This window comes from Ceratotherium simum, chromosome 31 (assembly GCF_057802395.1).
Source record: "Ceratotherium simum simum isolate JZ-2026a chromosome 31, ASM5780239v1, whole genome shotgun sequence".
NCBI lineage: Eukaryota > Metazoa > Chordata > Mammalia > Perissodactyla > Rhinocerotidae > Ceratotherium > Ceratotherium simum.
The window spans coordinates 15,503,767-15,526,136 of record NC_141930.1 but is presented as its reverse complement, the minus strand read 5'-3'; the positions used below and the strand labels follow the sequence as shown (position 1 = coordinate 15,526,136).

At 35.5% G+C, this 22,370-nt stretch overlaps 1 protein-coding gene across 5 annotated transcripts in view; it reads right to left on the bottom strand.

Moving 5' to 3' along the window:
* The window catches only part of EYA1 (EYA transcriptional coactivator and phosphatase 1), a 163,657-nt gene extending 146,294 nt beyond the window's left edge, over positions 1–17,363 (bottom strand). For 3 of the 5 annotated variants that reach the window (XM_004436272.3, XM_014792042.2, XM_014792043.2), the window contains exons 1-3: positions 17,085–17,363; positions 11,997–12,046; positions 10,338–10,465 (exon numbers count right to left, since the gene is read on the bottom strand). In XM_004436272.3, coding sequence (XP_004436329.1) covers positions 10,338–10,461 — 124 coding nt within the window. In that variant the 5' untranslated portion in view covers positions 10,462–10,465; positions 11,997–12,046; positions 17,085–17,363. Of the gene's footprint in view, positions 1–10,337; positions 10,466–11,996; positions 12,272–17,084 lie in introns of those variants that run through there. The other 2 variants (XM_014792045.2, XM_014792041.2) reach the window with 2 other exon arrangements.
* Positions 17,364–22,370: the final 5,007 nt, after the last annotated feature.

Genomic DNA, 22,370 nt, shown 5'->3' with positions numbered 1-22,370 from the left:
TCATTCTTAATGATTACTCTGATGGAGACCCGAACAATCAGTGAAAGGCACAGCAACAGGAAAGTTCCAGAACACCAGGGCATTGAATAAAATTGTATCAGTGTATGTTGCAAATTATCGGATGGTAAAATAAACTAGTGTATGAAGATTGGAAGCAGATGAGCTGGCTCTGACTCAGAGCCTCCATCATATCAATCTGGAAAAATGGTTTACTTGCCTAAAACGTAATCAACCTACCAAATTTATGTCAGATCATACCTCTTTCCCTTCTTTTTCCCATTCTTCACCAACTCACAGGAGCACCCAGACATAAACACTACCCACCCTGAGTATTAATTGAGCAAGTACTTATTGAGTACCCCAGGTACTCAGAGTACCTGCAAAGGCCATTACGCAACGTGAGGGATCTCAAAGGCGGAGGAAATATCCTCTCCTCCCATGGAGACAGTACAGTAGCCAGTCCCAGGGGATGTGTTTTTCTAAATATAACATTATTATATAATAATAGCTGCTATTTTTTGAGCATGTAGTAGATGATAGTGACTGTGCTTAGTATTTTAGATAGACTAATTGTCATAACACCCTGTGACAAAGGTGCAATCTCCATTGTGAAGAGGAGCAGAAGCTCAGAGATCATAGATGATGATGATGATGATAATGACAATAACAACAGCCAGTGGCTATTAAGCACTTCCTAGGAGTGAGACCGTTCTAAGTGCTTTACCGACCCCTGCGACCATCCTCACAACCCTACAAGTAGGTCCCATTGCTCTCTTCATTTTATAGACCAGGAAGCAGAGAGACAGAGCACCTCAGCAATTATTCAGCATCACACTCGCTAACTGGTAAGAGGCAGAGCTGGCAGCCTGGCTTCAGAGCCCTCTCCCAAACCCCTTGCTCTGCTGCCTCTCAAAATCCACATGTTAGTTACATGGTTAGTAAACAGCTGAATTGCAATTTTTTAAGCCCAGGTTAGTCTGATTGCAAAATCCATGCTTTCGCCATCATGCAATACTGCTTTCCTATATTTTAAATATTATTTATTCTCCACTTTCCTAAGGCAAGTATCAGATATCAATTTGTGCTGAAAGAAATAATATAAATAAGTACATGATTTCAGATAAAAATGCCCTCATAACTTCTTACCTGGAGTCTTCTCACCACCTACCACCCCTTGAATACAGTTTCAAAATACTACCTGAGTGTATTTCTAAAACACTATGGACTCAATCACATCACTCTCCTGTTGACAAGCCTTCAGGTCGCCCAGCTCCTGCAGGATTGAATCCAAACTCCTGAACCTTATAGCTAAGGCCCTTCATCATCTGCTCTAAGCAACTGTCTTCGCCCCACCTCTATGCACCCTGTGCATGTCCCTACACACACACACACACACACACACACACACACACAGCGCCCCCAGGATCAGGATCAGGGATGTCTTTGCTACAGCTAAAGAATCCTTTCTCTTTCTTTCTTCCTGGCTTGGCACCCAGTGTTTTTCTACCTCTCCTTCAGGACTCAGTTTAAGCGTTACCAGCATGCAAAAACCATCCCCCATCCTCGGTCACCTCAGTCATGATTAGGCACCCCTCCTTCTCTGCAGAATACAGCCCTTATCATCAAGTATGGTAGTCATCTGATTATAGGCCTGCAACTCACAGCAGACTATGAACTCCTCCTTGGCAAGAATGGTATTTGGTAAATTTCTAGACACAATCACTTAATAAATATTACTTGAATTAATTAACAATGCAATGGTTGATAAACAGTGTGATATATACTCATATATCATATATATATATTTTCTTCTATATTATACATTTTTTTTTTCACTGCAGTGTGTAAATATCCTTGCTCCTGCATTTTTTCCCACCTTAAAAGTGTTTACCTCAAGGCCGGCCCAGTGACGTTAGTGGTTAAGTTTGCACGCTTTGTTTCAGCGGCCCTTGGTTACCGAGTTTAGATCCTGGGCGTGGACCTACACAACGCTCATCAAGCCATGCTGTGGCAGCCTCCCATATACAAAAAAATAGGAGGATTGGCACAGATGTTAGCTCAGGGACAATGTTCCTCAAGCAAAAAGAGGAAGACTGGCAACAGATGTTAGCTCAAGGCCAATCCTCCTCACCAAAAAAAAAAAAAGTGTTTACCTCCAATCATGACTCCTTACCACCTTGTAAAAGAGACTAACCTAAGTGTACTAACTGCCTGATCTTCATATCATTCAGTTGTTTCTCGGACTATATGGAAATTGAGTCATCATTGCTAAATACTATTAAGTCCAAGTTGAAATTTCCATTTACGAAATAGTTAATGAGTAAAGGTCAAATACAAGTTGGTTACTATAGATCAAATTCAAACTCAGCAACAATGTTGACTGTGGATGTTCTCTGGACGGATAGCCTATGGCTACCATATGAATTGGTCTGTGAAGTAATCATTTTCAAAAATTTGAAAAATGGGCTTTAGATACTTACTGAATCTGTTAATGATTTGTAAATAAAATTAATGAGTCTCTTCTCTTGCAATCATTTACCTACATTATTTGCTTAGTAACATGAGGCATTCATTCAACAAATATTTGTTGACTGCTTAATCACTGCCAAGCCTTCTGCTAGATCCTGAGGACACAGAAGTGAACAGGTCTGTCCCTGCCTCTAAGGAACTCTGAGCCTCAATTAGGTGAAATACACATATAAATGGATGTTGCAGTTCCTTCACTGGGTCATAATCTTAGATAAGGTAACATAAAAATTCCTTATGGTAATAAAATATTCTGGTAAGAACCAAGCTTTTTGGCTATTGGGGAGTCCATGTTTTAGAGTGTAAAGAATATGGGCTATGTGGGGCCGGCCTGGTGGCATAGTGGTTAAGTTCCCGCGCTCCGTTTCTGGCGGCCCAGGGTTTGCAGGTTCGGATCCCAGGCACACACTGACGCACTGCTTTTCAAGCCATGCTGTAGCGGCATCCCATATAAAGTAGAGGAAGATGTGCATGGATGTTAGCCCAGGGCCAATCTTCCTCAGCAAAAAAGAAGAGGATTGGCAACAGATGTTAGCCCAGGGCTAATCCTCTTCACACACACACGAAAAAGAATATGAGCTTTCAATCTCTCCTCCAACGCAGATAATATGCTGTGTAAACAGAGACTTAAACTCATTAAAATGAGGTGTATAAAAGTTACCTTAACTTTTTTTGAGGCTAAAATAAAGTAAGGTATGCAGAGGGCATAAATGATGTGCTCAATAAATAGTAAGAACTCCGTCAATTCAGTTCATATTCCTTATTTCGCTAAAAAGTATTCTTTCCACACAAAATTCCCCTTATCGGTAATAGGTACAATGATAAAATAGGTAAGCATTTTAGATTTTGATTCATTTACACAAGAAAAAATGTTTCCAATTTGTATTATAGGCAGTAAATAAACATACCTCCTTGGAATGTATTTGGTAGAGTTCTCTACCTTTTTTGGTGTAATGGGATATTGGAAGCATAGAATAAAACTGAAAAATCTGCAAAACCAGCAAATTGTCTTGTACATACTCATAATAAGCTTTTACTTGTAAATATTTAGGGTTCTAAAACTTAGCGTAAATCCTTGATTAGCTTCTCAAAACTTACATTCTTTTAGTAAAGGCAATATTCAGAGGTCATTGAGGACAGCTACGTGACAGATACCTTTTTTCCTACCCAAAGTAAAAATGGAAAATCTGTAATTATATATATATTTTTTTCTATTATATTGTATGTTTGGAGCCAAAGAAAGGAGAATGAACTACTCTTGGACCTTACTCCAAGTGAGCAAGGTGAGAACGAACAAACGAACACACACACACACCACTTTATCTATATACTGCTCACCCAAAAACATCCTTGGCCATCATAAGAAATCGAGAATTACTTAAAGCAGGGAATCCATGACCAAAGGGATAAGGATTAGCCTAAATACTAGCACTTACTAAAGGTTCGCACATCTCCCTGGAGGGAACCAGAAGTTTCTCCCAGAAGATAGGATGTTCTTAGGAACATACATATTTCTTCTCGTACCAAAGTTTTCGCCCAGCTAGGGGAGAGATGCCACAGAACTGTCATTCTCCGAACTATTAGGTCTGGGGAGTAGGCGAAAACCATCTACATCAGGTTTATCAAGAAGCCTGGCTCTCTAGAAACTCTGAGCCTTGTTTCAGGCAATAAGTATTGAAGTTCCTATTCTTACTATGCAAGATACAGTTAGTGGTATTTAACAGGCCAGATTATATTTGCCAACCTTCAAGGCCCTATATACACCACCTCATTATTCCTCTCACTTTGTCTCTTACACCCCTTGTCATTCTTTCTCCTCCAGCCACATGGAGCTCCTTGCTGTTCCCAGAACACAGCACGTATGTTCCCAACTCCCGGCTTTGATAACTGCTGTTCCTTTGGAGCCGCCAACAAATGCCACCGAAACTTCTTCTTGGAGTTTTGCTTGGTTAATATCATCTGGTTCTCCAAGTCAAGAGAAATGTGATCAAATTTATCACCCACTTAAAAATATTTTCTGAAGTAGAAAAGAGTTATTCTGAGCAGTAGCAAAACTGCAACTGCTTTTGAAATTTCACAGTAATAGTGCTCCAATCCAAATGTGCATACAATAATGACCATTATAATGAAAAGCAGAGATGACTTCCCATCTCCGTTTGATCCCAGAGAGGCTTAACATAGACAGACGGCTGAGAGAATTATAATTAAGTCTACGGTTTTGAAAAGTAGTAAGAGTCAATGCTCTAAAAGTTAACCTATTGAGGCAAGATGCTGTGCACGAGCAACACCAGGAGGAAATGTCACACACTCACACACACAAGAACTCCAAGACCAGAGGATAACTACCCTGGGGAGTTGTCCTTATAATGAAGTCTTTTTGTCATGAAAGCCTCTGCCGTTGGTCCTTGTACAGCTCTGCTGTTTGCTAGGGAATGGTGTTCGCCATCATGAAGGCACCCGTGTTTAGCATGAAGGTATTAGATAAGGCACTGGCAGATGATGGAATCACATCTTCTCTCCATTAAATAATACAGTGATTTTAAACCCAGGCTCTGGACTCAGACAGAAGTCCAGATTAAATAATACCAAATACCATTGATCAAATGGTATTTGATTAAAATACCAGGTCAGATACCAGTGGCACCAATTACAAACTATGTGCCTTTCAATTTGGCATTTAATTTTCTAAGACTCATTTTTCTCATGTGTAAAATAGTAACAGTACTATAGAAGGGACTGTTGTTTACATATGGTCTAGAGGTTAATGAATACAGAGTACCTAGTAGGTTCCAAGTGTGCTACAAGTTTTACTTATCATCCTCAGAGCCAGCCTGATGTAAATCCTGCTATTATCCCCATTTTACAGATGAGGAAACTGAGCCACACAGATGCTAACTTGCCTGAGCTCACACAGTTAGCAAATGGAGCTGGAATTCAAACCTAGTCTCTTAACCATTATGTTGGCAATCTCAAAGGAATTTTCTGAAGATTAATGAAATAAATCATGGAGAATAGTCAGCATAGTGACTAATAATGTTATTCATAAAAATTAGCCATTATTATTATTAATTAGCAATAGGCATGTGAAAATTACTCTCATACACTATACAGGCAAAATTAAATCCTAATAAATTATCTTGCTCATCCTCTCACGGTTTTTGCTAAAGAACAACCTATAAAAGGCCAATTCTGTGGCTACAGACAAACTCTAAAAATGTCATTTAAAAACTCCTTAACTCACAATGTCCCTTAATCTTTCAGAAACTAAATCATGTGCAGAATGTAAACAATAATAAAATTATATTTCATTTTTCTATTGACACCAGAACATTTGACCACAAATATATAAATATAGCCTTTAAAATGCAGCCTCAAACCATAATTTTATACACATTCATTCCAGTTTATGTATTTCTCATGAATAAGATTTCTTAAAAATATTCTAGTTGGATATAACTGTACTTTAGTAAATTAAAATTACAGTGAGAAAAACAAATTTAGATCATTTGTTAGTGTTCTAAGCTTCACAGAAATGATAAAACAACTTTAAAATAACTTCTGATCATATAAATTTGAAAAACTGAATGAACCTGCGATCCTAAAATAGGCAATAGACAATTAAATAAATCTCAAAATGCAGAAAATACAGCCACCTAATTCAAGATTGTCTCTCTCATCATCTTGGAAATCTGATATACCAATTCAAAATTACTATTTGAATTACCCTCAGAAGTTCTCAAACCCTATTTGTAGTGAAGATTCTAATGCATCTGGTTTTATGTCACTTAAAGGCAAATTCATCTGCTTTATGACAAGTTTAAGCGTCATCTTGAGTTTGCATCTAAATTTACAATAGAGAAAACTTGGGATTAGAGCTCTTAGTTCCGCTCAGTCACACCTCTTTTTTGCCCTTCCCCAGTCCTCACCCTCAGACAACCAAAAATAAACACTCCAACTAGCAATATATGAACCCACCAATCTGAGGCTCCCGTGGACTTAAGACTACCAGAGAAAACAAAGATGGAAAGAATCACTGCTTTGCAAACAAGGCCTTAATTAGGTACGTAAATAAAAATCCTTTTACTGCTCCAGCCTTAAGTCCTTCTGAAGGAAGGTTTCCCAACCATTTCTCACATTTACACAACACAAACATCAACACACAGCCTCTACCAAGGCCTGAACATATACCCACACACTGGAAATCCTCTCGGATCTGACACTTTAATATTTATCTAATAGAAGCAGCACCACCAAAAAGCCAATGTCTAAAAAATTATGCTCTAACAATCTCTCTAATAAGAAGTTTTCTATTCCATCCTGGCCTGGAAGACTAACAGCCCAAAAGACTAGGAAAAACTGGTAAAAGAAAAGCCACAATCGGTGTTTTCATAACCGTCCATCAGTCTGGTCCAGGTCAAGCTTTAATTGTTTAATAGTAACTAAAATATTTATTAATTCATTTGGAAACATATCACTTCTAATAGTGCTTTTCTGAACACAAGTCAAGCCTTCATTTATGCTATTTTGTACTTTTACCTATTTATGCTTTATATTTCAAAAATTTAGAAACTGGGTGAAACCAACAGTTAACTGCAACAATAATGATTCACAGAGAGGCTGGAACAGAATATAAAAACATGAATCGTTGAAACTTATGAAATATGAAACATTCAAACAACGATTCTAACTTAGGAACATTTCATCTAGGAAATAAAAAAGCACAGAATTTGAGGCTGTCGCTCAGTGTCTTTCTGTCTTTATCCCTTAGATGAACCATGAAAATAGGCACTAGCCTGTGAGTACAGAACCTACAAACATTGAGTCTTATGATAATTTGGCAGCAGACTTAAGAAGAAACTTAATATTCTCTGCCTCTCCATTCCATTCCCTTCTTGTTTGTTCTTCAGATGAAGTTATGGTTTTTGATACAGGAGATTTTCATGTTTTCTTAGCCTCATTATAGGGACAAGCAGTGGCAGGAAGCAAAAAAGGCTCTGAGTGAGAGAAGACAACCTATAAATGCGGGCAGAGCCAACAACTATGTCAACTCAATGGAAGTTGTGTTGACCCAATTAAGGAGACTAGTTTCAATGATGGTATATACAGCTAGAAATATTTGTTGTGGAGATAGAGGAGGTGACTGATATTTTAAACACTTTTAAATTTTAATGAATTTCTTGTTTTTCATTCCTCTAATTCATTGGTAAACACTGCTGGTTTCAAAATAAATAAAATTTCAAAGAAGGAATAGGAAAATCTATAATGATTACATCCCAGGGAAGCTTGCCAGATATTACGAATTCACTAATTTTAAGCTTAACTCCTCTAGTGGTGACTGGGAGGAATGAAACAAACGCATTATGGAACATGTAAATAGCATGAGAAATTGATTCACAAACTTAACAAAAACCCAGAACTTTCAGAGAGTATTTGGATCTAAACAGGCATGTAACATGGATCATGAAGAAAGTTTGGGTCTACATTTTCCAACTGTATACTAAAATAAAACAGAATATCCCAGTAGATTGACTAAGATTCCATTTATTTTTTGGATAATTTATACCGATGTGTTCTAACTTCACTTTCTAACTACCATACTCCTTGGCAAGTACACCAATGAAGAATGCCTGAAAACAGAGTGAGATGAGTAACTGTGTATTTGTCTAAAAATTTCATTTCCAAGACATAAGATAATTAAGATTTTTTTAGGGTAAGGAATAATTTCCAAGTGTTTCTCAGATTGAATGGTTCAGCAGATTACACAGTTATCTAAAATATTTTATTATTTGAACTTATTCTAGTTATACAAAAGTCTTATAAAATATATATTCCTGAATACGAATATGATATCAAGCTATTAAATGTAAATACTCAGAAATACACTGTCGCTCCACACGTCCTTAAAAAACAAACCACTCATCACTCACACACAGCCGTCCAAGGGGACAGTCCCCAACATATATTCTGTTTCCATATTGCGTGGTTCTTATTTTGTAGGAGACAATTTGCCAGTAAATGAAGACAAAATGAAAACGTCTTACCCCTACTTCATTTCTTCACATATAAGAAAATTAACTATCATTATTTCATAATTACTCCTACCAATATGCATTAGTATATACCATTAAACAAAACAATCTAACATACTAAGTCTTCTTTATCTTTAAGTTACTTTAAATGATCTTGTTATTTGGACTTCTCAGTGATGAGAACGACCATTATAGGTTTGCATCTATGGCCCCTCTGACACTCCCATCAGTGGCTGCCTGCACCATGACGCTGGCTCGGGGCCCGCCAGCCCAGGGCCTTGCAGGGGTCTCTGTGACCGTGCACACACCCAGTCTACACCGTGCAGCAGCCATGTTTCCACCTGAAACCAAATGCCAAGGGAGAGAAAAAAAGACTGCCTGCTTTTTTATTTGCTCTATAAAATCTACCTAAATACTAGAATTGCTTTCCTATAATTTAAATTTCTTTTTGCTTGCCTATCAAAATGGGAAGAAAAGAGTTTCCAATGAAAAGGCATTTTATTCAGAGATGAATTTTTTGCTAGATCAACAAAGTTTCTACTTTTGACAGTGACCATTTTTCATAAACACTGGTAATGAATGTACTCACTTGAAAAGGAAAATATAGACTGTTTACATGTTAAAAAACAATCATTGTTGGTGATTAAAAAATAAGATGTCTCACATCAGAAACAAGTGATTTTATATTTTTTCTATTATCATAAATTTCATGACATTACTAGTTTCAAAAGGTTTCACTAACACGTATTGGAATACTGCACCAAACAAACAATTTTATGGCATTTAGTTTTGTATATTTTTAAGAACTGTGATAAAAGATCACCATGGTGATGGGGAAATGATGGTTGTTTATGGATGGATTTCTAACATGGATAATTCATTCAACTTCTAGTGAAACATGCTCTAAGTTCATCAAGGTCCTGGGGCTTAGTAAGGAATAAACAAGCAAAAATATTATCTGTGAAGTAAATTTTCAATAGGCTAAAGTAGAAATAAATACAATGCAAGATGTAGCATATCCTTCTATACACTAAGGTTTTAAAAATATGCATAGCACCTAAATAAATGTGCATAACAGCTAATAATACATACATATAGTCTTACTTATATGTTTAGACAGGTAAAGTAGGTATTTATAGTTACATAAAATTTACATAAATATTCATGTGTTAATTATACAAAAATAATTCTAACAGTACTATGTTAAAAGTATACTATTTAATCTTTAACAAAGTAAATTTCGTGTATCTTCGAAATAAGCTTGTATATTTGTAAACAATTTTTTTTACTTATTTATATTTTAATAGCCAAAGCCACTAGAACACTAGGCACACAAATTATTTTATTGATATTTAGAAACAATCCAGTCCAATGTTACATTTAAACAAATGTGGTTATATTTAGCAACAAAAGGGAAAGTAAAGGACATAATCCCGAATTTTCATTGCTCATAGAGCAAAACAATGCAAATTGATACTGTGCTGAGGAGAATATCAACAAGGAGATAAAACACACTCAAAGGCTAAAAATGTTATACACACACGTATATATGTAAATATATATCTATGCAACATAAAACCAGTCTATGTAATGTTATAGTAACCTAGGAACGTGCAGCTCCTAACTAACGGTGAATACTGATTCATAAGTCAAATCACCTAAAGGGGAAATAGAACAGTAGTTTCATGGATTTGACAACTGAAATCACAACCACCTAATAACAAAGCATAGACTGACGAAGAAACAAGGTGCAAAGTAAACAGTGAGAAGGCAGACACTCACCTTCGGTGCCATTGGGAGTCATGGAATTACTATTTATATGAGAGTTATCGAGTTTGGGACCACTGGGGGATTCACCACCAGCACTTAGACGGCTATGCGGGCTGGTTAGATCCTGCATTTCCATAGACCTAAAGACAAGAAGCTTTCCGTTTGACAGATGGACCAAATTCATAACACCACTATTTAATGCGCTAATGACTTGACACCTTCTTTGAAACACGTGCGCACAAAAGTCCCATTGTATCTATTTTCTTAGACTCAAACTAGTTCATCTTACATTTTAACTTCAGTCATCCTTTCATAACGTGTACTATTGAAAGATGTCATTTGCCTTACCTATCCAGCCAAACATTCACATGGAGTCTTAAAAATCTCTTTTTTTCTCTTATCTGGCTCATCAAGTCACAAGATCTAATGAGACAATTACATCTCTTTTAATTTTCAAAGAAAATGCAGTCACACTTTTCTTTTTATATTGAAAAAAACCAAAGGCAATAATTTTCTAAAAGAACAAATGTGTAAACAGCTATCATAAAAAAAAAAATCACTTTTCTGCGGAATCTGTTTCATCTAATAAATTAGCACTAGATACTCCCTTATAATTTACCACCCAATTGTAATTTAATGGATCTCCAAACCAAATAAAACACTTGAAGCCTATAGTCCAGTGACAGGGAACGAGACAGTCCTGATGCATGTGTTTACTCTGGCAAACTGCTTAATTGTTCCTCTGTTTCCCTTGAAACAAATGCAGCATTAAAACATTATGATGTCGGCTCACTTGTTTGCTTTGTGGATTACATACAGCGTGCCCAATTGAAAAGGGATGAGGCCAACATACAGTGAGCCTGTGAGCATTAGCACTCGAAATACCTCAGCTGTCACTTACTCAGGGAAACAAGAACAATTCTGCTTCACTGCTGTAACTTTGCATTTTTCCCAGATAAAAAGTTAAATCCCCCCTGAAAGTTCTCAGACCCAGCAGTTACTTATTCTCAAAAAGGTACAGGAGCCACTGCTCACGTTCACAATTGCAAAACCATCCATTTATATTTAATATTCTACTAATGAAGAGAGGACAGGGTTTATTTAAAGTCACTAAAAACACACCTAGATACCATTCTGTTTTCTGACAGCCAAGTTTTTGAAAGTCTAAAGCCTATTCATTTTATTGTAAACTTTATGCGTTTTCTAAAAAAAAAAAAAAGTGGGGGGTTAATGTTACATTTATGAAGCTGAGACTGCTCCTCACCCCCAGCAGGTCAATAAAAGCTACAGTCATTTCAATGTGGAGATGGCACTTAAATTGACTGTGAATATCAGTTTTTAAAACAGCTTAACATGAACCATTTTACTTCTAAAGTGACTTCAAACTAGAAACTGCTTAAAATTCAGTTTTTCTCTCCTAATTCTCATTACACATTCACAGTTTTCCTAACACCAGAAGCTATAGCCCCATAATCATTTTCAAACCCAGGCTCCTATTCCCTTTCTATATACTTAAAATTTTTTACAAGCACACATACACACAAAATGTTAAGTAATTTCCAACCCAGGCTGTTGCTATTAATAGAAATAATTAAGAAAGGCTAGACAAAAATAGATATGGGTCACAGAAAGGTAATCTCCAAAAATGTCAAGTATCAACAATATCCTTACCTGCAACTTGAGGAAACAGCAACATCTGAACTGGTTTGAGATGTTTGCACCTGTGATCAGGGGTAAAAAAATTAGAAGCTGTTGTTACTCTGCGGAAGTGTCAGCTCTTAATTATACAGAGCACAGGGCTGAGACCGACAATGCTCTCTTTTAACCAAAAGAGAAAAAGGAGGATACTGCAGCAGTGAAAGGCATATTGTCTTTAAGTTGAGGTCTCCACTGTTGTTTCCTCCTGCAGGTCTACCCTCCTCCTCCCCTTGTCAGGGGGGGAGGCAGCCAAATGACGGGATAGTGATTCATCACTGGCCTATGACAGCTGCAAACGGGATTACCCCTCCCCCAATCAACATGCAAAGCAGCCTGGCCCAGGCAGCTTGGAAAAGGTGCTTGGAAAAAAATAGCTATTAGCAAAATGAGTGTGTTTCACAGCGGTAGTTCAAGCATTAATCCGCCAGCATCCTCAGAAGATCTTTCATCTTCTGCTATCACCAGCTGAAATAGAGTTCCCGCCCACGCCTTTGACTCCTGACAGTTCTTATCCTTATCAGGATGGTTTTCTCCTATATTTACTATTTGGCATTTAACATTCAGGAAAACAGCTTCTGGGCAACTTTCGGGCAATGCTGGACTAACTATAAATGGCCAAAGGAACTTCTCATACCCAAAGTCACATCACTGAGCAATGTGCTCAATTACCCATGCAAATTTCAAATTCAGTGACTGCTTCTTCATCGCTGCCTGGTCAAACAGAAAAAGCAGTTACCTTTTTAATTTTCCATCTTTTAAAGCAGGAAAGAGAATGGAAAGTTTAATAATCAATATCCCAGTTAGCCAGAATTTTGGTCTCTTTGTCTCCAGATGAATCTGCATTTCAGGACTTCACCGAACAACTACCTTAACGTGCAGCCTTTGCGAGTTCCTGCCCCGCCTCCAGAGGCAGCGCCAACTGCCAGCAGGTGATAAACTCAGGTGAGGGTGGGCTGCAGGCTTGCAAGGTCAGGCTAATGCCTCCCAGTAAAGAGCATTCTGCATAACGTTTAGAACGACTCAGAATTCCAAATCTTGGATGTGCATTTTCATTCAACCTGAACTGACATCAATTAGGGTTACAGAACAAAGATGAGAATTGGAGCATCTCAAATGGCATTAAAGTTATCCAACCAAATATCTTCTATTGAGTCCTGTTATTTTTTAATTATGATTTATGAAATTAAGAAATACTACCTTTTTGGCAAGAATAAAGCATCGTTAAAGTCTAAATATCTTGGTGTAATGTTACATGAAATTTCTAGGTATGCTTTTCTATAATATGTGCAGGACGAAAAATTTTTCAGAGATGCCTGAGTATTAAATGAAAATTTAATTTTAATGCCTGCAGATCTGGTATTTTGTGATAACAGCCTTCTGCAATTTTTGTTAAAACTAATGTTCTCACACAAGATTAAATGTTTTCCTTTAGAAACTGCAACAATATACCTCAAGGATAAATTTCCTTTTTTTTTTTCCTTTTATACACCTGGAATAAATTATAGGTGAGAACTAAGTTTTAAGAACTTTCCTGGCTTAATTACGTGAAAGAGTAGGTAAAACACACTTTCTGTTAAATGTTAAAATACGTTCCTATTTTAGCATTAGCTAGATAGCATAATCATAGAAATATAATTTTAGTTTCATTATATACTTTGAAAGTTTGATTATACTTATATTTGAGGTTTAACCTATCATATTTAAATTTCAGTCAAACTGCTAATAAAAAAGTGAACTTCAAAATAAGAATTATTCTAACACGTTTTCTCCCTGAAAAAAATGCATTTTCACAACATATTTCTTTTATGCTGGCTCGACTCAGTTTCTACTGTACTTGCATACACTACAATTTTTGGAAGTCCATATCCATGATCTTCATTTCATTAAGTATACTTCAGATATATTCTTTTGTGTCTCAAGGATTATTTAAACCATGTGTTGTGTGTTACTGTATTTAAAAATGACTCTTTAATCAAAATAACTTTAAAACAACTAATCCTCACTTAGGCTGGTCAGCTGAATCCACATCGAGGTCCAGGAAAAATAAATCTCCTCTCAAGAATGCGAATGCAGACAACAATTAGACACAGATGTGAGCAAAATTAGTTACAGTTTACAAAATGCTACACTTCACATGCTTTTAGTTTTTTATGTGTAGTACAAGATTACAGTGCAGTAAAGAAACATACTCTTATAATGACTTATCTAAAAAGCACACCTATTTCTGATTGGTGTTGATTTTCTCTTATGTTGGACAATATCTCTGGAAGTTTCTGTGTTTTAAAGGTCTAAAACGGTAATGTGTTTCAAAACTAATTAGGCATATTTCCATTCAAAAGAGAAAAAATTATTTCATGGTTTTCAGAAAAATGCTATTAGGCATTCAGTAAGCTCACATTTTCTGCTTTACATCCATAAACTTAATGTTTCTTGTCTTTCCCTAATCTGGTATTTTTAATTCAAATACTCCTATGAGTGCAAAAATATTTCCCATAACATTATAAATGGTCATCTTACATTACGATGAAGTCATTTCACTTTAATGCTTTTTAAAACTCTCTGTGTAAAATACCCATAGTAGCACACTGACAGAGTTGTGAAAATACAAAGGGAAAAAAGCAGAACTTCTTAGAATTTAAATTCAAGAATCCCAAACTAGTAACTTTGACTTCTGATTAGTTAATGAGGTCTTTTAAGTTTGCCTTTTTTCTAATTAAATTTATAATTCTTCACAGATGTAACTTTTGTTGATGTTCAATTTGTCTCTCTCATTTTGTTAAACCTCACATAGTACTTCGCCAATCCATTGAATAGCCACATTAAATCTGTTAATACCATGCTCTTCAACCCCAGAAATTATTTCCAGAAGGCAAACTTGCTTTGAGAGATCATCAAACAAGACTTAAGGTACACATTTTATCACATTTTCCCTACCACAGAGCTCAGGATGCAGAGCAAAATTCGTGACTTTTGCACTGTTTATTATACTTTGCTAAATTACAAATCAAAAGCATCTGACAGAAGATCATGTATGAAGCCAAAAAGTTAATAATGTTCTGTGAAAAGTAAACTGTAAATGGGAAAGGATTCTAAATCTCAGCAGCACAGAGCAAATAAAATGTAGGTACTTGTCTAAATTATGGGTTTTCCATAGGCTTTTTTGCTTGCTAGAAGCAATTTTTATAAAATGACTATAATTTTAAACTTTTTTTTTCAAACTAAAAAGAAATTTTCAAAGTGAAAGTACTGAACTTATCTAAATAAATAGAGTTGGCAGGCAAGCTAGTTTTGCCCAACCACAGATCAACCTGAGTGCTCCCAAATTTGAAAGACAATGGTAATTTTCTAATCAGAATGTATTTTAATGTGCCTTAGGCATAAATAAATCTGCTTTTTAATCAAAATATATTCTTGCTAAAATTCTCCTCAATCAATATTTCTAACTACAGTGTCAATGCTGTAATAAAAACCTAAACTAAAATTGAAATGAACTTCTAGGAAGAGGTAGAAATGCTTTAATACTATTACTGATTTTTAATGTAATATACTGTATTATTTTTTTAAGTATCTCGTTTAAAGAAAATGACAAAACAGAGTCCCCAGGAAAACAAAAACATATTTAAATGACACTGATTCTACCTATAATTTTAAAGGATTGTTTTCAAAATTGGCATTTATTTAAAATGTTGAATGCAATACTTTGATATCTGATTAAACGGAAGTGGTTTTATTCTCGCTGCAAGTTTTTTCTTCTTTCCAATGTATTCTTATAAGATAAATTTTCGCATTCAAATGGAAATTTTCTTTTGAGAAAATCATTTATCATGTCTATGAAACTCACGTAGCAATTGAGTTCCTCTGGCACTCTAAAACTGAACAGTGGCTCAATTAGGCTTCTCTGTCACCGCGAAGAACTTGGAGGATTGAAAATCCATGGCTGCTTTCTCACTTACTGAACACTTTGGGCCTTAAGAGAACTCTAGCAGCGAGAAAGTAAAATATCAAATATTTGATAATGTAAAAAACCATGACTATTTATGTATGTGTGTCCTCAAAACCTGAATGGTGGGCAAACGGACTCACACAAGCCTAAAATAAAACCCACTCTGAAAGATACATTAAAAAACAATCCCAAACCTATAAAACTACACTATGTGCTTAAATACCGACTTTTTGTACCCCTTGTCATTTTAAGAAATGAAACATAAAAATGCTTGTCTAAATTCAATGACAGCTCTGAATTTACTGAATTCTTGCAAATGCTATGCTTAAATGTGTTCAAAACTCCTCCCTAGAAATATAAGCCCATGAGTCATTAGCAATTCATATACTGATTCTGAATGACAAATATTTTTAAATAGTAATTCAAAAGTTTAAGAATCTTGTTTTTAATTTCAAAGTCCTTTCAAGTCATATAAAGTGTCAATAAGTGAAAACTATATTAATTTGGTAAATGTTTATTATTTCACCTTTTGAAGATGAGCCGGCTTAATATAATGTTTGGGAAATTTGTTTATTGAAGCAAAAGGATTTCCTTCCTTAAAAAGTGATATCAATTTATTTTTGTCATCTGTTGTCCTTTCAAAATGTGAATTCCTTCTTCATTTTCTCCTATCAACCTAAAATGTATAGGAAAAGTTATCTGTGTATTGGAGATATATATATATACACTGCTTTATTCAATATCACACAATAATAGTTAAGGTTTGTGCAGCAATTCAGAAAAGAGATGAAGAAATCTCCCTCCAAGAATATAGCTGTGTTGTTATATTTATTTATATACATCACAACAAGAGTGATTGTTAACAATTAATTTGTAATTATCTCTTAATGATTCTAATCGCTCAGATAATTTGGGGGTTAAGAAATACACTTTTATGATGGAACCCTGTGGCTAATAAAGTACCAGGTACAAAGTGTCATAATCTTCCCGATGCCCTCATGTTTTTATTTTAAAACAAATCAAAACAATACTAAAAGCGCTCCTGGTATCTTGGGCTTTGCCCACAGGCCAGCTGTTGTCAGTCACTACAATTTTTCAAACAGTCAGCTTGTACTTACAGCGCTTACATCTGCTGCGTCCACCAGTTTAATGTGCTCCTTCGAGTTTTCTGGTTTAGCAAAGCTCCATTCCTTACATAGTTTTGCTCCTGGGTAAGGACGCGGGAGGGCTGCTGGGAGCTCTCGGCGGAGCCCGGCGCTTCTGGAAGCGGGGCGCCTCTGGAGGGGAGAGCCCGGCCGCGGGGACAGGCGCCTGGCCGCTGCTGCTCGGGCTGCCGAGCGACTGAGCGAGATCGCTTTCCCCAGAAACAAAACCGCCACAGTGGACGGCAACAGGAAGGCTTAGAGTCGGAAGTGGCACTGGAGGGTTTCTACCTCGCCCCAAACTCCAAGCCATCAGCTCCCACCGTTCTGCTTAGTAACCGCTCTGAGCCCCGCGCTCTCTCCCCACTAAACAGCAGCAGCAGATAGCATCTGAGAACCCCAGACAAAGAAACGGCACAATCTCATCCCTCGATTTGTTTGCGCAGCCTTGTAGGTCTGCCCGTGGAGCCTCGGGGCTTTTTTTGTTTTTGCAACGCAAACCACAGCTATTCTCTCGTCCTAACCTTATTGGTTTAAATGCAACAATTGAAGGGAGCACTGCTCTGTCTGACTCAACCTTGCTGCCTAAAAAAAAATTTATTATGTAAATGAACGCGCCCCTTGCTATCTGAATCAACAGCTGTGTGAGAAGAACTTCTCTGAGACACTGTCAACACACATCTCTTGCTACAGCAGCTACCAATTACGAGCTTTGGGGAGTAGTCACACGTTATCTTTTATACTTTTCCAAAACTTTTTTCCAGGCTCTGAAACTTGGAGAATCAATACTTTTCAAAAGATTTTTTCCAAATGTACCAGCTAACAGGTCTGGGGAAAATAAAAAATAGAATGGCCATTTCCATATTAAGTAAGTAAAGGGAGAAATAAAGCAGACGTGTAAAGTATTATCAGTTTAACCATGAAAGCCTGAATGGTGATTCTGCAATGATTTCTAGAATGGCAAGTTTTACATGAACAATTTTTTTTTGGCTATGAACCAGATAATATTTCAGTGTCGATATTTTTAAATGATTTTTGGGGAAAGATTTATTTTATCAAGATCTCTTTCTTTACAGTCTGTTCTTTAAAAAAATTCTAACAACTCAGAATCTATGCACAATCATCTAACCCTCAGCGAGTTGAGCTATTCACATTATGACCAAACTATAGCTTTAGTTTAAGATATTTACTTACTATCACGTTTTAGGCAAATAAATTACTTCAGTTATTAGATAAATGACAACCATTATACTGATTTCAAATATTTAAAGAAAGCATCACTTATGTGACTAATTGTTATATTTTAATTTGCCAGCTCTATACCATAGTTCAAATATAAATGTTTATTTTGATTCTACTCACTCATCAAAACCAATTTTGTACTCTAAAATAAAATCTTTATACCCACTGGATTTTCCTTAAAACTGTTTTGTCATTACCGATAATACTATTCCACGTATTTAGTCTTTTCATTAGTAATAAAAAATAAATCTCTTTTTTTAAAGCTCTCGCTTTGGTATGAAAAAACATTTTTAAAATTACAGTAACTTTGTAAATGATTTTATAATACATATCCAGATCATCAACTAATAAAACAGATAGACACATTCTTACCTTTACTTTGCTAATTTGTAAATGAAAGCACCCTTCCCATGCAAACAAAACAAAAAGCTTCTAATGACCAAAATTCAATATGGACTTTCCCCACTCTCTCCCCTGAAAGGATGCCAATCTAAATTCCTCAGAAAAGAACGCTTTGTCAAACCTAAGAGACAGCTTAAACTGCAAACTCACCTAGGATTTCATTTTGTATGGTACCAGCAAGGAATCATGGGTTAGTCATCTACCATATTTGGGAAGCCAGGTCAAAAATCAGTTGATTGCTCTTGGATCTGTTCATATTTGCAGCAGAAATAGAATTACATTATCACCTACAGCACTTTCTCAGATCAGAAGGCTCAGTTATTCAATATACTAAGGTATATATGCAGAAAATAAAATAGAGCATATAATGGAGGTGTCTAGTGCTCTGAGATAAAATGTAATGTTACATTAATTCAATCTATGATATCACACACCTGCACAGTAACTGCTTTGGTTATCATATTTATTTCTAAGCTCCATATGTATGCATGTAATTATGTAAAATTTGAGGTGCCAGTTGGAGAATTCAACCCTGTTTGAAACTTTACGTTAAGCTATTGGACCCATGCTTCCTATAGTTTAAAAATTATTTTAGATATAAAAGGGTAAAATATTATTTTTTTCATCCATGAAAGATTATAATGGCAAATCCAGAAGGCATAAAATATATGAAGTCATAACAGCAGGAATATCATCTAAAGTATCTGACTTTTATATATAAATTATTTGCCTACATTATAATCATATGTATCATATTACATTAGTTTTTATATTGAAATTCAATTATTTTTATTTATATAACCAAACAAGATACCATTAAAGAAATGATGCATGTAATTATGAAGAAAATTATGAAAACCATGATGAAGGTAATGTGACCACTAATTGATATGATATAGGCCATTCTTCATAATTATGTAACAAAGAGCTTAGTCATTGGCTAAAAGAAATATTCATGTGCATATATACCACTTTTAAATGGTTTCCTTTTCTAAAGCCATATTAGATGAATTAAAAACAATCACTTGCTTATCCATAAATTTTGTCTGGTTACTACTTCTGAATATCAAATAAGTAATAATTACCGTACAACTTACACCAAAAATCAGTTATTCTCAGATAAATAGTCAGAATGTAAGCCATTACTAATAATATCCAGTTTGTAGTGTACTGTTAACTTCCTATTTCTAAATTTTCACCAACTATAATTACATAACCATATACTTTAAGGACCAAGGTGTCCCCTAAAGTCATACACATTACAAGAGATATTAGAGAAAAAATGCTGAAAATTTGCCATTAGTAAAGACAGGTAATAGTGGAAAACGTTACTCTCTGATATTTCCTGCAGAAATTTTAACACATAAACATATGAATAGAAGTAAAAATTTTCTAATATGCTTTTTCCCCAGTAAAACAAAAAATAAAATATAATTTTATCTGTCTTATCTGGAAATAGTCAACTGCAACGAAATGTCTCAGTACCCTCAAAGAGACAATATCTTTCAAATACTATATCTCCAAACAGGTTTTATCTTACAGAACAAGCTGTTGCCTAGATACATGCCTGGTTATACAGAAGCCTGCAGTTTTGATAGAAGTTGTTAGTGCTTTTCAATTAAGAGAGAATTTTAAATAAAGACATGCTTACAAAAATAAACAAATGTCCCTAATTAAAAAAAAAAAAGACAAGCGCAGATATAATGGATTCATTAGAACAAATGAAAAGGGAACTTGGAACTTTTCTAAAACTTCATGAATAAACAGCCAATTAACCAAATTCCATATAACAAACAAACATTGACAAAACAAAGGATAAAACACAAAAGTCCCTTTCCCTTTTCCATTCCAGTAAAAATAATAAAGTTCTTGAGTAGTTGTGAAGTTTCCAACAAACGATGTACTCAGAAGTTATTTTTCTTCTATTTGTGTTTACCTTTAAATAATTGCAGAATGAAGCATGCATGCTATTACCTGGTCAGATGTAAACCATCTCTCATCTCTGTTTCTACCATTCTGATGAGATTATTTCTCAAGAATGATGGTATAGTAAGTTGCCAAATATAATTAGCACTTAAAGACCAATGCTTTTTCTTCAAAAGCAAAATTCCAGTTATTATTTCTTCCGCATTATTAAAATCAAAAATATCTGGAAATATTCAACATTTTGCGATTCAAGCTGTTCAAAGCAGAACAGCAATATAGAGTCCAAAATACTGTATGTCTAGTCCTTCTGCTTCCAGACAGCTCTCTTTTTCTCGTGGTCCATGCCATGGCACTACATCTGGCTTCTTTATGAAACTGTTGGAACGGTGTCTGGATGGCTGACATTACGATCCTTGCTGGCATTTGGAGTGGTCACTTCATGACCTACTCATTCCTACTGGCACGAGACCTACAATGAGGGCCCTACTCCCAGTAGCCTTCTGCTGAAATGCAACCAAGTAAAACATCCTCTATTTATTTTAAGAATGATATTAAATCCGCCAAACTGAATGTCTACCAGTATTTTGCTAAATGTTTTCCATTCAAACTCCAACATGAATAGCTTTTAACAGTAAATTTAAAGAGGCAATTACTAACTATTCACTGTGCCATGGAAAATTATTTTAATAAATATTATAGTCTTTATACCAACACAATATGGAAATATAACCTATTTCCTGACCCCCTAATAAGCACATTGGTTATTACACATGAATAATAACCATTTATTTATGTATGGTGGGAAACTTGTTATCATATGTAGTAATGACTGCCCATAGGATGTTTTTTTAAAAAATTATTATTCTTAATAGAAACTTTGAGCAGCACTTCTTGAAACTAATTGTGATAACAAGGGCAGGAGTAGATTTTTAAGAAAAGGGAATGGGATGATGGAGGTACTTTATCTAAGAAAAATATAACATATCAGGTTTTCTATTTCAAAATCAACTGATTTTCTAAAATGGCAAACAGAGTTACTTTTTCTACCTTCTGCCAAAAATATGAAAATAACTGGTCTTGGAAGCACATGCTTAATCTCAGCAATAAGCTATTTTGCTTTCTCACACTGTAAAATGGAGTTCTGTTAACATGAAGCAATCTAGAAAACCCAGGTTGTCTCTTCTTCAACCTTTTTTACCTCTAAGCCCTGGGCGAAACGAACCTTGTCAGCACCTCCCAATACATGTAAGAGGATCTGGAAATTTCCTTTTTGTTTTCCCGGTTTCATGACAGCTGAGTTCACAGTGGTTAAATTCTTCAGAAACAATGACTATCTCATGGAAGAAGGAAGGGAATTAGCATTTATTGAGTGCTTACTACATGCCAGGCACTCTGCTAGGCATTTTATATACACTCTTCATTTATTTTAACAGATAATGTAACAGTCAATCTGTATCAATCCAGTTCAAAAAAATATATTTATCCCCTCACTATTCGTTCTGGAATCTGCCTCATTTTTCTAGCACCATCCAAGGTACCACTAAACTATAGATGAAGCACTGGGACATTCACGTGTCCTGATTGTATCATTATTTTGGGGGAAGGTGACACTTAATAAAGTTAATAAATTCAGAAAGGTGTGTGGTATATTGAAATGCTATATACTGAAATGATATATTCAATATAGAATAG